A 16,233-nucleotide genomic window follows, 5' to 3' on the forward strand; every position below is an offset into this window, starting at 1 on the left:
ATCATGTACAGGCTAAACTTTATTTACTTATAAATGAGACAAAATATTGAACTTAAATATAAGCGCACAAAAAACCTATGAACTTAGGCACTCGCTCACATCCTCTCTCCCAGAAAGTGAGTCATAACACAATAACGGAAAAGTTGGAAAGGTTGATATTTTGTGCACTCATCGGCCGATGGGGGACTGTCTTGTGATTATAACAGGTTGGTCCAAAGGCCTCTTCCACACACAGAACACATCTCATTCCTGCCCTGCCAGCGCCCCCTTACCACGACTCTGGCCTTTTCCTGGCTCTCTGGATCGATCAGTCTGTCTGACAGGGCCTCCTGGTCCCTTACCCCTGCCACCACCACCTCCCCTCTTCCTCCTGCCCCCATGTCTCTGTCCACCAGCCACCCCTGCATCCTCCTTGGCAGCCTGTGCCCACAGGGCATCAAAGTTCCCTGGAGCCTGGTATCCAGGCAGGCTGGCATCCAGGGGGTCTCTGGAGAGCAATACCCAGATAGCAGGTATGTTCCTACTGACGGTGAGGCTGTCCAGGCCTGCCGCAGGCTCCAGGGGTTCCCACACCTCCAGGACAGTGCTGAAGAGCAGCCTGGTCTGCTGGTGCAAGCCTTTCACACGGCGCTTCAGGATCTCCACACACGTGATGGCCTTGGAGACCCCCTTCCCCATCCCAGTGAATACTATCTGCCGGCTAGGCATCTTTTCCAGTGCCTGGGAGCATGGTGCTTCCTGGACCTCGGTGGTGCTACCCCCTTCTTTGCTCTTAGGCTGCCCCCCCTCGCCTTCCAGCGCTCTGGGTTTGACCTCCATGCGGCTCAGGGCGTAGCGCATGAGGTTGCGGATCTTGCTGCCATCCTTCACTCTAACCTCATTGGTGTCGCTGGAGAGGCCGGGGAATGGGCAGGGGCAGGGCTGTTCCACCGTCCGCGCCTTACTGTAGTTCTCCATGTCACCTGTACCTTATCTTTGTAGACAGAGACACACGTACAGAATATTTGATCAACACGGTATTAGAGCTAGCGTACAGTAGCCTCAGACTTTTACATAATAATCTTGCTGCCATATCCCTTAATTCTCTAGCTAAATACTCTGGCTGTAGCTGGCCAAGTACCTCATTAATAAAATACAACCACTGACTGTTTCGTTGAGATTCAATTGCCACATGCGCGCCGTGTTAACATTTTAGAGCAACGACAATGAGAAACAGTATGTGGTTGTATTTGATTACCGTTTTATTAAAAAAGGTATGGATTTCAGCAAACAAAAAAGGCACACAACGACAGAGGACAAACATAGGTACACGATAAGGGTTTAAGAATTTTAAAAATGTGAAGTATCGACTGCATAGCGAATCGAACGAGTTTCATTTAAAAAACGGAGATCCGTTTAAAAAACGTCGCTCAACTCCGTAGAGTTGATGTAGCCTACTTGGCAAACTCTGCCTGTGACTAGCTACTGTTAGGTAGGTGTGTCAGTCGTGAATATGACATATGCTATCTAATTAAGATTAACTTTGTTATAAAACTCACGTATTTACAAAAACCCAGTCTTAACCATCGGGTGTGTTCTGATCAGCCTGGTTAACACAGTCAAAAAAACAGTTTATTACTTACCCGAAAACATAGGACATCCGTATGTCGCAAAGGGCTCTGATCGTATGACGTTCGCCGCTGCTGCAAAAAGCATTAAAGAGCCCCGGTACATTCTGGGAGTTGTAGTAGATATATATATATATATGCAATCCTTTACTTTTTAAAACATGACTGACTGGAAATAACAACAGAGTTTCAAAAACCATACTAAACCACCTTTGACATAACCACATTAGTAGGCTGGAAGTGTTTGAAGTATAATAATAAGTTGTCTCAGAGAAAATATATGTTTTAGTAGTTTGCTAGAGCAATTTCCTCTGGTTATCTATATTGCAGCATGTTTCGTTAGCAAATGATTATAAGGGACACTTGCCAAAGATGCCATAAGTGATTACGTGTGCCAGACACACCGTTTGTGTTCCTCAGCTAGAGCGTCATTAGGCTACGTCACATTGTTAGGGTTCGTTTTCGAATGTAGGGATTAGGGATTTTGTGTTGCAGATATGTGGTAGGGGAGTAGGGGCACGAGGGAACACACTTAATGTGTTGTGAAATCTTTTGTGAATGTATTGTAATGTTTTTAAAATTGTATAACTGCCTTGATTTTTCTGGACCCCAGGAAGACGGGGCTGTAGTGGAGCAGGTTGAGAACTTCAAGTTCCTTGGCATCCACATCACCAACAAACTAACATGGTCCAAGCACACCAAGACAGTCGTGAAGAGGGCACGACAAAACCTATTCCTCCTCAGGAGACTGAAAAGATTTGGCATGTGTCCTCAGATCCTCAAAAGGTACAGCTGCACCATCAAGAGCATCCTGACGGGTTGCATCACTGCCTGGTATGGCAACTGCTTGGTCACCTACCGCAAGGCACTACAGAGGGTAGTGCGTACGGCCCAGTACATCACCGGGGCCAAGCTTCCTGCCATCCAGGACCTCTACACCAGGCGGTGTCAAAGGAAGGCCCTAAAAATTGTCAAAGACTCCAGCAACCCTAGTCATAGACTGTTCTCTCTGCTATCACATGGAAAGTGGTACCGGAGCGCCAAGTCTTGGTCCAAGAGGCTTCTAAACAGCTTCTACCCCCAAGCCATAAGACTCCTGAACGTCTAATCAAATGGCTACCCAGACTATTTGCATTGCCCCCCCGTCTTTTACGCTGCTGCTGTAACAGTATAGCTTCCGTCCCTCTCCTTGCCTCGAACCAGGGACCCTCTGCACACATCGACAACTGACATCCACAACGCATCGTTACCCCTCTGCAAGGGGAACAACTACCTCAAGGTCTCCGAGTGAGTGATGTCACCAATTGAAATGCTATTAGCACGCACCCCGCTAACTAGCTAGCCATTTCACACCGGTTACACTGCTGCTCTTATTATCTATGCATAGTCACTTCAATAACTACATGTACATATTACCTGAATTACCTTGACTAACCGGTGCCCCCACACATTGACTCTGTACTCTACACATTGACTTGCTATTGTTATTTTTCTGCTGCTCTTGAATTATGTTACTTTTATTTCCTACTTTTTTAGGTATTTTTCTTAACTGCATTGTTGGTTAAGGTTACCTGTTGTATTCGGTGCATGTGACAAATACAATTTGATTTGATTTGATTTGAAGAGTAGCTGCTGCCAAATTAGGGGTCTTTTACCAAATAGGGCTATCTTCTATATATCACCCCTACCTTGTCACAACACAACTGATTGGCTCAAACACATTAAGAAGGAAAGAAATTCCACAAATTAACTTTTAAGAAGGCACACCTGTTAATTGAAATGCATTCCAGGTGACGACCTCATGAAGCTGTTTGAGAGAATGCCAAGAGTGTGCAAAGCTGTCTTCAAGGCAAAGGGTGGCTACTTTGAATAATCTAAAATATATTTTGATATGTTTAACACTTTTTGGTTACTACATGACTCCATATGTGTTAGTTCATAGTTTTGATGTTTCACTTTAACTATACAATGTAGAAAATAATAAAAATAAGGAAAAACCCTTGAATGAGTAGGTGTTCTAAAACTTTTGACCAGTAGTGATTAGTAGATAGATTAAAAAGGTTGTCTGGCGCCGAACTGTGCATGTGCAGGCCATTAAAGGCACTCCTTCGATATATATATATATATATTAACAACAAATCAATACAAAAAGTACATGGGGAACACAAGTACATATAAAGAATATACAAAGGACATTTGGGCTAGGGGCGGGGCTAGGGGCTTTTTGCAAGGTCATGAAATGTGTTTTGTTTGTAAATTTACATTTCTGAATAGGAAATTTGGCCAAAAGAATAATGAAATTAATTACATAAAATTATTTTCACTTATTTATATCATACGTAAATAATCCAAGTAACACATCTCTCAATAATTGTCACGCCCTGACCTTAGTTATCTTTGTTTTCTTTATTATTTTGGTTAGGTCAGGGTGTGACGAGGGTGGTATGTGTGTTTTTGTCTTGTCTAGGGTTTTTTTGTAATTCTATGGGGTTTTGGTATATGTAGGTCTATGGTGGCCTGAATTGGTTCCCAATCAGAGACAGCTGTTTATCGTTGTCTCTGATTGGGGATCCTATTTAGGTTGCCATTTTCCATTTTAGTTTGGTGGGTTATTGTCTATGTGTAGTTGCATGTCAGCACTCGTGTTATGTAGCGGCACGGTCAGTGTTCTTTCGTCCATTAAAAGAAGATGTAGGCTTATCACGCTGCGCCTTGGTCTCCTCACTATGACGAATGTGACAATAATAGTGTAAAATCTTCATAAATGTGTTAAATGATAAATCTACTGATGTCTTGCCACAGATTCCTTACATGAATACAACGGGAAAAAAAAGATGCAACCCTGTTTGTGGCCGTTAAAAAAGGTCCAATTTGTTATTTTTTAACCTCTTCAAATAGTGGTTGTTAATAAGTAGGTATGTGTGGTAACATCCAAACTTTTTTCCAACAGACATTATCAATAAAACCATTCCTATAAGGCATGACATCCTGTTGAAACAAGGCTCTTATAGCTCTGTTGTTGAATGGAATAAAATAGAAATATTTCTTACTGATGAGTCAACCGGTTAGTTGTAGGTATGTTCTGAGGGTCAGGGGCCTGTTGCACAAAACTAGGATAAGGGATTAAGCCAGGATATCTTGGTGATCCTGGCTCAATTGATCCGTAATCCGGTTGCACTAAAGATGGATAGGGGGCAGGAGGATATGTTATGGTATAAATTACCATGGAGATTTATTCTGTGGAGCTAGCCTGCTCCAGACCAGGCTAAATTCCAGGATCTATTTAATCTCATCCCTAATGTCAGTCAGCAGTCACCACAAATGGAAACCAATAGTTATTTCACTGCTCACTATACATTGTTATCACATATAACTAGACCCACTGTTATTTAAACGTTTGTGATCATTAATTTCAATGATTTTGGATAAAAAATGATTTTTAGATGATGTTGCTATCATTAGATAATTTACAGTTTCCCATAGACTATAAGGCTATATATAAAATGCTAGAATATTAGGGCCACAGAGGGGAAAAAAACACAAGTCATAATATTGTAACCAGTTGTTTTAAAGGAGGACAGTTGTTAAAATGACAGATGTGGGGCATTTCGTGAAATTGTACTTCAGTATGGTTTCATAAACAAAGACATGCTGATGTGCCAGAATATTAAGTATCACATTGTCATAAGTATCAAAACTGTAAAAACAATATGTAGCTTTTCTGCAGAAAGAACCAGCCTCATAAATGTATGACTTTATCCTTTTTCTTCAGTGTGGCCCTAGTACTCTGTCATATAAACAAATACACATTCCATATGAATATAAAAACACAATGTGTAACATTATGTTCCTTTATTGAATAAGGACAAAACAAAGCAGGTAAACCATCAGCTCCTTTCAAAACTGAAGTCACAGTGACTCTACAAGATGGAAAGCACAGAATCTAAGCATATTATACAAAATGATACATATACAGACCTTTGAATGTGTATAACACACCCTGCATGTCTGCACACTAAAATAAATGCAGGACAAATCCATACACATCAACTGAACAGACAAATGAATGGATGCAGTAGCCTCCCTGCAGCCTTGTATTACACACAGTATACCGCACAAACATCATAAGAGGCCAAATTCGTCAAAAAACGAACCCAAAAAAACCCAAATTCCTCTGCCACCGCAGGACATATTTAACCAAAATTGAAAGCACACATACTAACTAAAATAATTCAACACATATTGGTCCCTCAGCAGCCGACCACTGTCGTCATCAGGGAAGATTGCCGGATTGTCCCAGTCCATGGCTGGTGGCACTCTGGGGGCCCTCTCCTTCCTCAGGCAGGCCACATTGTGGAGGACAGCACAAGCCACAGTAATATCACATGCCCTAACAGGGCTGACCCTTAATTTGTGAAGGCAGTGAAAGCGTGCCTTCAGGAGGCCAAAGGTCATTTCAACTCTGGCCCTGGTCCTGGCATGGGCATGGTTGTAGGCCTGCTGTGCTTCCTGGGGGTCTGTGAAAGGTGTCAGGAGAAAAGGCTGGCAGCCATACCCCCTGTCTCCCAGCAACACACCAGAGAATTCACCTGTCAACACAAAATCTCATCATTACTACCTCATAAACACAGTGATATTCTTGACACAGCCATGATGGTTATAAATAGGGGTTGTGTGGCTTACCTTGTGATAGGCACTGATAGATTTCAGAGGCCCGAAAGATTCTGGAGTCATGGACTGAGCCAGGCCATTTTGCCACAACATTGCTGATCACACAGTCAGCATTGCAGACCATCTGAAATCATAAGATGAGGAATATTACACCAATCAATGCACATCACTGGCAATGCAGAGTGTTCGTCAATGGACAATATCAAAAAGTTATGTTCACCTGAACATTAATGCTGTGAAAGGATTTCCTATTCACAAAATCGGCCTCATGGGCACCTGAGGGGGCTTTTATCCTTATGTGTGTGCAGTCCACTGCACCAATGACATTGGGGAAACCTGTCACACAAAGTAATGAGTATCCTACTATGTGTTAACAGTTGTCCTGTAATTTGTAGATCCTCTTACCTGCAATCCTATAGAACTCCTCTTTGATGTCACAGAGTCTTCTGTGGCCAGGGAAGGAGATGAAGACATCTGCTAATGCTTTGATAGCCAGACACACACTCCTTATTGTGCGGCAAATTGTGGCCTTGTTCAGCTGTTCTGCATCCCCCACTGAGTACAGGAAGGCTCCACTAGCAAAAAAGCGCAAGGCCACACAAACCATTTGCTCCACACTCAGTGCATGGCTCCGTGCAGTGCGGTGCTTAATCCTGGGACCCAGTAGTCTGCATAGATACCTGATGCCATCTGCAGAAAACCTGTATCTTTCATATAGATGGTCATCAGGGAAGGCCAGTGGGTCCAACCGGTCCCTGAAGACCCTTTCTCACCTGAAGGCTCTCCTCAGCACAAGTGCTTCTTCATCCACCACATCTCGCACGAATGGGCATGCCATTGTCAGAGCAGAAAGGAACACACAATTTTGGGCCTTCATATAGGCTAGTGGCCACACCTGGTGCTGGGGGGGGTGGGCAAAAGAGGGCGATGCCTTATAACGATGACTTGGTTGTACTGATTGCTGGGAAAATAAAAAAAACCTTAGAAAGATGCCACCGTCCTGTGTGCTCACAATAAGAGCTCATATGTCATGGCTCACTTGACTTTACGAGAATATACCTAATTTTTATTTTGAGCTGTGTCATCTTCTTGGAGCTGGGGGAGGAAAGAAAAATAATGATTAATACATTTGTGTTACAGTTAGCATACAGTGTACATTGAAGGCATATCTCACCTCCCTCTCAAGTTTTTTTATTTCAAGGTCCAGTTTCCTAATTGTCCTCTTTTTTATTTCGAACTCCAGTGCAAGATTTTCCATCTTTTTCTTCTTGTACTGAATGTCTATGTCTGCCAGTTCTATTTGGCACCGGAGGTGGTTGCCATACAACTTTCTGATAGCTTGTGAGCTCTGTGAACACAATACAATTAGCGCAGCTGGAATTTGGCAGGATGTGGTGTCCTTTTATTAATACGCACTATGTTGCCAGGCTGGTTTTCCCACTGTATAGCATCTGGGTCCTGTAAAAGAAATTAGATTTTTTGATTTTGATGAGGACTCCTCACCATTGTAGAGTAAATAGTACTTTCACAGTCTTAACATGATACCTCATGCCTTCTGGAATCCAGAGAGATGGTCTCCTCCTCATCATCGTCTCCATCATGTGCTGTTGCTGCTGCACTGGGGCCTTCACCCTATCACATTTAATCGGATTCATATTGAAGCTAGTAGACAAGACATGCCAGGCCTACAGTATGCCTTTGATGGAGTACTCACTGGATCAGCATCGTCTGGTGCTTGTGCTGGTGGCTCTAACAGGAACACAGTGCTGCCAGACACTGCAAGGCAATAGGTAAACCAAAGTCAGACAGTCCAAATTGATTCAATATGAATGTGGTTGTATCCCATGTAGAGATGGAAGGACATACCTTGAATGAAGCGGGTGGCATCTTGGGAGGAACCTATGCTCGTCTCTTTCCCCCCAGGGATCCCCTCTAAGACGGGCCTGCCTTTATTTAGCTCCAAGGCCATGTCCTCTGCTGGGGTAAGGTCAGCCTTTGGTGACCCACCACCCGTGCCTTGTCTGTGGGTATTCTTTTTCACTGCTAAAACAGTACAGACAATGTGTGAGCAGGCACCTTCTGGGTACAATATATGCTTGTGCTTTGTTAAATATTAGTCAGGGACCATACCATTCTGCAGAATGTTCTTGTATTTGATTTTGACCTGCTGCCATGTCCGTTTTGGCCCGTTCATGTTTAATCTACACACACACACACACACACACACACACACACACACACACTTAATGGAGTCACACTGCAAAAAATTACTTGGTATTTTTGTCTTGTTTTCAGTAAAAATATCAAATTTTATCATAGCTTTATACAGTGTGATGGAGTTACTTTACACAATTTCACTCATATCTGCAGTGCATTTCAATAAAAAAAATTAACCGTTTCATAATTACAGTACAACTGCATTTTTGGAGATGTGAATTAAATATTTGAATTGTAATTGTGATGTTTCAGCGGAGCGGTGAGTGTGTAATTGTGCACTACTTACGCATTCAGGCGGTCTGCAATACTTTGCCACGCTTTTTCTCTTTGCTTTATCACTGTGGCGGTGTTGCCTTTCTTCTTAATTATATATTTTACCTCCTCGTATGCCTCCATGAGGATTTGTGCTTCCGACGGGGAAAAGTACGCGGCTCTAGTTGCCATGGTAAATCAGTTAATCTGTGATCTGTGGCGGGGTCTATTTGAGTGAGCCGTGAGCGCGCACCTATCCAGGATTGGTTTCACCTGGCTTAATGAATCCGTGTCTGCTCATCCTGGCTTGGTCTTTGTGCAACCAATTAAGCCTGGACGCACATGTTTTGGCTTCATTGAGCTCAGCTGAGTCATTTATCCCGGATGTCTTAATTCTACTTTTGTGCAACAGGCCCCAGGTCTTGACACTTTCCTGAATAATAAAGCAACACCTGAGGGAATGGCATCTAAAACCTTGTAAAGTGATAAGAATTCCTTATAATTAAGTAAAAGCCCCTCTGCATTTACCAGTTGGCTCACAAATAAGATGTTATTTCGGAACCAATATTCTAAAAACAGAAGTATTTTTATATAATATGTCTGGAGAAAAATGATGCTTGAAGGAAGGACCTCGACAAGAAAACCTGCCGATGAAAAGCAGAAAGTTTCACTGGAACTTTGTCAATATTATAATTCCAAAACAACATGAAGTTAAGGCCACCACAAGTACAGAAGACATTTTTTGTATTTAAAAATATTTAACTATGCAAGTCATAGTTAAATTCTTATTTACAATGACAACCTACAGGGGAACAGTGGGTTAACTGCCTTGTTCAGGGGACAGAATGACAGATTTTTGCCTTGTCAGCTCAGGGATTCAATCCAGCAACCTTTCGGTTACTGGTCCAACTCTCTAACCACTAGGAATTACGAATAAAGTTCCACATAGAAGTGGGTCACTTCTTGAAAGCGTTTTTTACTAATGGGGAATGCAGTCAGAGGCTATAATGGGGCTGCAGATGACAGTCTCCTCAGTTCTCTCTCTGCTGAAGCCATGAGTGCACGTTTCAGTGCCCAATTTGTTCAGATGTCCAGGAGGAACAAGAGAATAATGATTTAGAAGAGGAGGAGGTATCTGAAGAAGAAGACGAAGAAGAATACAACTCAGAGCACAATGCATCATCTTCAGATGAAGAAGAAATCCCCCAAGCTGATATTGAGACATTTTTGTCAAAGAACAGCAAAATAACATGGTCCTTGTCACCATATGACAACCAGGGCAGGATGGCAGCACAAAATGTCATAAGGATGACCTCAGGGCCCACAATACATGCAGTTGCCCATGCCCAGGACATCGCCTCAACATTCTACATGTTCATTACACCAGCCATCGAAAAAATCATCCTGGAGATGAGAAATTTGGAGGGTTTCCATATATATGGAGACAACTGGAAAAGGATGGATGAAATTGACCTGCGTGCCTACATAGGGCTGCTAATCTTGTGTATAGGTCCCAAGGCGAGGCTACATGTAGTCTCTGGGATGCAGAGAGTAGAAGGGTGATTTTCCATGCCACGATGCCACTGAAAGTCTTTCACACTTTCTCAAGAATGCTACGATTTGATAACCATGAGTCAAGACCTGCAAGACATGTGAGAGACAAACTGGCGGCCATAAGAGAGGTCTGGGAGAAATGGGTGGAGCCATAAGAGAGGTCTGGGAGAAGTGGGTGGAGCCATAAGAGAGGTCTGGGAGAAGTGGGTGGAGCCATAAGAGAGGTCTGGGAGAAGTGGGTGGAGCCATAAGAGAGGTCTGGGAGAAGTGGGTGGAGCCATATGAGAGGTCTGGGAGAAATGGGTGGAGCCATAAGAGAGGTCTGGGAGAAGTGGGTGGAGCGTCTGCCATACTGTACCTCTACAACCCTGGGCCTGAAGTAACAGTGGATGAGCAACTGGTTCCATTCAGATGTACATTTTTATTTTCATATCTGTAATGTAAGTGATTTTCACTGTTAATTTTATTATGTATTGCTATAATATCATTGATTTATGTGATTGTTTTCGGTGACACTGATACTAATTACTGATAGTAATCTCTTTTGTCAAAAGGTCGCTGTCCTTTCCGGCAGTATATGCCCAGCATGCCAGCAAAATATGGCCTCAAGATATGGGTGGCCTGTGACGCACAATCCAGCTACGCTTGGAAGATGCAAGTCTACACAGGGAAGCCGACCAGTGGAGGCCCGGAGAAGAACCAGGAGATGCGGGTTGTGCTAGATGTGACAGATGGACTGAGGGGGCACAATGTCACGTGTGACAATTTCTTCACCTCTTATGAACTCAGCCAGCAGCTCCTGAAGAGGAAGATCACCATGATTGGTACAGTTAGAAAGAACAAGCCTAAGCTCCCCCCTGCACTCCTCGCAACAAGGGTGAGAGAGGCCTTCTCATCAAAGTTTGTCTTCACCACCACTCTAGTTTCTTACCTCCCAAACAGCAACAAGAATGTGGTCCTTCTGAGCACACTGCACAAGACGGCTGAGATCAGTGATCGGGAGGACAGGAAGCCAGTCATCATCCTGGACTACAACCACAACAAAGGAGTTGAGGACAACCTGGACAAGGTGATTGGAACTTACAGCTGCAGGAGGATGACTGCCCGCTGGCCCCTGGTCATCTTTCATAGCATCATTGATGTGTCCTCATAAAATGCCTTTGTGATATAGAACAAGATCAACCCTACCTGGGTGCCTGATAAGCGGAACAAGAGGAGAGTGTTCCTGGAGCAGCTGGGAAAGGCACATGTAACCCCACACAATCCAAGAAGGGAGCGCCTCCCCTGCACAGCAGCCTCTGCAGAGCTTGTGAGAGCTGTTCAGGGGGCTGAATCTAGTCCTGATCCACCTGAGGCTGTAGCTGGGGCAGACAAGAGGAGGAGATGCCAGTTCTGCCCCCAAAGAAGGACTGAAAAACAAATACTATGTGCTGCCCATGTGAGAAATACATCTGAAAAGTCCATGTACACACACTTGCATACTGTCCTACATGTGAAAATTAGAGTTGATTGATTTATGTTCTTCACGTTTTTGTATTGTATCTTATTTTATTATTATTTATTGTTATTGTTTATATACCTTGTGGGTGGGGGAAATGGTTCAAAAAAATGGAAGACAACTAGTATTTTGTAGTTGAATTCCTCATTGTACAGTATATATAAGAATATATCACTATGTTGCCAAAAAAGTTCAAGACTGTTATTGTTTCCCTTCAATAAAATGCATTCAGATCTACTTTCTGCACATTTCTGCTACTTTCTTAGGCTACACAAGTGCTATCTCTTGCACAAAAAAAACATATTTACACCTATGCAGTACCTTTAGCAATAATAAACATGTACTTTAGTAAAGAAAACAATTATGACAGGTGTGTTGTAATAAAAACGAGTGGTGTGCACTGATTAAATGGAGTCTTTCTGCTTTGTGAAGAGGGAAAACCCAGATATTCACAATGCCATGATTACTGTATATATGTGATAACCTTTGTATGCTTGAAAATAAAAGAGAGCGGCACACTCTAGGAGCTCAGATGCAAAAATCTAATACCAACGTTTCGACAGCCAAGCTGTCTTCATCAGGGTATAATCACAAACACTGCGGGATGACTCGTTTATATAGTGTCAAAAGACACAGGTGTCTGTAATCATGGCCAGGAGTGGCCTAATATCATTGGTTAATAATCAAATATTAAAATGTCATACAAAGAACAGCATACAAACAAATGGATAGCATACGATCATAGATTAATTTGACTATATAAGTTTACAAACAATTACAATGGCAAAGTCACAATAATCACAAGAATGGCTTCAGATCAAAGTCTACGTTGAGACTGAAGGGCGCAAGGGTCTTTAAATCAAAGATCCAGGCAGCCTCTCGTTTTAACAATAAATTATCAAGGTCACCCCCTCTCCTAGGGAGGGTGACATGTTTGATGCCAATATAACGCAGAGATGAAATCGAGTGGCCTGCCTCCAAGAAGTGGGCCGCAACTGGATAAGTAAAGTTTTTACACCTAATGGTGCTACGATGCTCTGAGATATGGACTTTTAATTTGCGCTTTGTTTTACCCACATCATTTTTACCACAAGGACAAGTTATAAGATAACTTGAAGAATAACTGCCTTAGTGGAGCACGTAATAACACCTTTTATTGGGATCGATTTCCCTGTTTGTGGGTGTTTGAAGGATCTACATTTATAAGTGCCATTGCATTGAGCACAGCCATTACATTTGTAATTTCCATCCAGTAGGGGCGCAAAAAGACATTGTTCAGGAATATCTTGGGGTGGTAAATCAGAGTTTACCAATTGGTCTCTGAGATTTCTGCCCCGCGAGAATACGACCAAGGGAAGGTTCGAAAACACATTACCGAGACTATCATCGGATTTTAGGATGTGCCAATGTTTGTGAACAAGTCCCTTAATTTGTTCAGAGCACTTTGAATAGAATGCGTCTTTTTGCGAGACTGACCTTGAAAAAGGTTTTGAATTTTCTCAATGGCAATATTAATCTGATCATTCTTGTAGCCCCTCTCCTTGAACTTTCTTTGTGTCTCAGCCATATTTCTGTCAAAATCGGATTGTTTTTTGCAAATTCTTTTGATTCGACAGAATTGGATGTAGGGCCAACTATTTTTCAAGGGAAGTGGGTGACAACTATCAGCCCTCAACAAACTGTTACGATCAGTAGGCTTCCTGTAAAGATCAGTGTATAGAACATCATCTTCATACAAGATCAGAAGATCAAGAAAACTGATTTGATGTATCAGATTGCATAGTAAATCTCAGATGCTCAGAACAGGAGTTAAGAAAAGCATGGAACGCCTGGAGCTGTTTTGCATCACCCCTCCATAGAACAAAAATATCATCAATATACCGTTTCCAAATAATGATGTGAGGCAAGAAAACATTTTTGAGAGGATTGAAAATAGACTGCTTCTCCATGTAACCCACATATAAATTAGCATAGTTAGGAGCCATGGGGGATCCCATAGCAGTACCTTTCGTCTGAATAAAGAAATCATTTAGAAACATGAAATAGTTATGCGTGAGTACTATTTCAGCCAATGTTACAATGCATGCACTGGAAGGTAGTTCATTAGGGTCACGTTGCAGAAGAAAATGTTCCATAGCTTCAATACCGCCCTCGTGTGGAATATTAGTGTATAATGACTCAACATCAAAAGTAACTAACAAGGTATTCTCGGGGAGAGGATCAAGAGATTCAATGATAGAGATCATACTGCTGGTGTCCTTTACAAAGGAGGGGAGCTGTTCTGCGAGTGGTCTAATAAAAAAGTCAACAAAAGTAGATAGAGGGGCTGTTACTGCATCAATGCTCGCTACAATAGGGCGCCCTGGAGGTTGTGTAACATTCTTGTGTAATTTCGGCAAAGTATAGAAAGTGGCAATTTCAGGGTGTTGAATAGCCAAAAAAGCATGTTATTTTTTGGTTATCTGACCAGAACTTAAATACCCATCTAGGACAGACAAGATAGTATTCTGAAATTGGGAAGTGGGGTCACTTCTGAGTTTCTTGTAAAAGGTGTTGTCAAGCAGCTGTCTATGACACTCATTTATAAGCTGTCCTATTCATGAGTACAACCGACCCACCCTTATCAGCGGGACGAATAAGGACTGACGTATCAGATTGTAAATCAAGCAAAGCTTGCTTTTCATTCTTGGGTAAATTATGGAAAGATTTGGATCCCTGTTTATTCTTAAGGAGAAGTCCAACATCATTTTTCACAAGTCTGCAATATGTCTCGATAGAGTGATTGCGATTGGCTGGAGGTATAAAATAACTTTTGCTTCTAAAAGGAGTCGGAGTATGTGCAGGAGAGCAACCTACTGGTTCAATAGAAGTGTCAGAATTAGGGGAGCTAAAGTATTCCCTTAAACGGATGTTTCTAAAAATCTTAAACATGTCTACCTTAACATCAAAATCGTTGCACTGAGTTGTAGGCACAAAAGATAACCCTTTATTAAGCAAAGAGACATGGGCAGGGCTCAATATCCTGCTTGATAAATTAAAGACACTCAGTCCCGTGGGTTCTGGGAACGTGTGAACGGTCTCCTCTGCCTCTGATAGTCGTTTCTTCTTACCCTGGCGGCCTCCTCCGCCCTTCCGTCCATCCAGTCTCTCGTTGAATAAAAAACTACCACTGGAAGCCGATGAGGCGCTGGTTGTAGAGCGTTGATCAGACAAGGGTGGATAGAAGTAAGCGGCATCCCTCCTGCGTCTGTCATGGAGAGGGGGAGCAGGACCTCTTTTGTCAGGGTTTCTCCAGAAGTAGACTTTACCATCGGCCTTGTCTTTTTTGTCTTGGTTGAATTTCTTGATTTTAAGTTTTTTTTTTCTGTAGACAACTTGTCCTGAAGCGCTTGGTTAGTTTTCATCAGTTCATTGAATATGCCATCATCATTAACAACTGTTTGTAGAGCTGTGCGTTTGTCTTTAATCGTGTTATCCATTTCAATAAAATCCTTCTTCAAATGGTCAATAATTAATGTCATTAAATCAATAGAGCATTTGTTCAGGATGGCACACCAGCGCCCACAGTAATCATCTGTGCGCTGTCCCAATGATGGTTCTTTTTGCCACCTGAGTCCCCGTGGAATAATGCCTTGACGCACATAATCACTAAGAGTGACTATATGTAGATGCGTTCTCGTCTGGCGCTTAGATAAATGTAACAGTTATTTCGAGAGGTCAGACTTACCTCCCGGCATGTCAAAAAGGGACTCCGAAATAATGATCTTATCACGCTCCCTTTGGCTATATTCAAAGTAATCTTGTATGGGTCTATGACCAGTGTCAGGAAAATAATTATCATTCGGCATCGTTTAAGAGCTTTTTTATCAGTAGGGTGCTGTTTACTGGGTAACAGAACGATCTAGAAGAAAAATAAACGCACACCTATTAAGACGAGGTGCTGGCTAGCGGAGTAGAAACTTGAAAATAAAAGAGAGCCGCACACTCTAGGAGCTCTAGCCGCACACTCTAGGAGCTCTAGGAGCTCAGATGCAATGCGTAATGATGGAAAAGTACTGGGTAATGGAGATGTACTGCTTTACTTCTCAGGCTGAGAACTGCTTGCACCTGCGGATAGTCACGCAGCCTCAAAGCCGAGATAGTAGAGTGAGAAACCACAGTCTAGACATTTGGTTCTCATTTTAGATACTTTTTATCTAATCCAATGCAACAATGATATATCTTCTTAGGGATAGGCCCCTTTTTTCTCCACTTCCTGTCTGAATGACGTGCCCAAAGTAAACTGCCTGGAGCTCAGGCCCTGAAGCCAGGATATGCATATAATTGGTACCATTGGAAAGAAAACAATCTGAAGTTTGTAGAAATCTTAAAATACTGTAGGAGAATATAACACAATAGATATGGTAGGAGAAAATCCAAAGACAAACCAACCAG

The 16,233-nt window shown here is 42.4% G+C and overlaps 1 protein-coding gene and 1 pseudogene across 1 annotated transcript; one reads left to right on the forward strand and one right to left on the reverse strand.

The window, feature by feature from the left end:
* Window position 1: 1 nt before the first annotated feature.
* LOC110535382 (ribonuclease P protein subunit p25-like protein) lies at window positions 2-957 on the reverse strand. The gene has a single exon (XM_036962145.2). It carries the CDS (start codon window positions 955-957, stop codon window positions 244-246), a length of 714 nt encoding a protein of 237 aa, XP_036818040.1. The 3' UTR covers window positions 2-243.
* An 8,495-nt stretch (window positions 958-9,452) lies between these two features.
* On the forward strand, window positions 9,453-10,460 carry LOC149984845 (uncharacterized; annotated as a pseudogene).
* Window positions 10,461-16,233: the final 5,773 nt, after the last annotated feature.

Source organism: Oncorhynchus mykiss, chromosome 2, assembly GCF_057628025.1.
Source record: "Oncorhynchus mykiss isolate SJ-2025 chromosome 2, ASM5762802v1, whole genome shotgun sequence".
NCBI lineage: Eukaryota > Metazoa > Chordata > Actinopteri > Salmoniformes > Salmonidae > Oncorhynchus > Oncorhynchus mykiss.

Bases quoted from the DNA above. Each gene is read 5' to 3' on its own strand.
- LOC110535382 (XM_036962145.2), bottom strand. From the start codon at position 957: ATGGAGAACTACAGTAAGGCGCGGACGGTGGAACAGCCCTGCCCCTGC.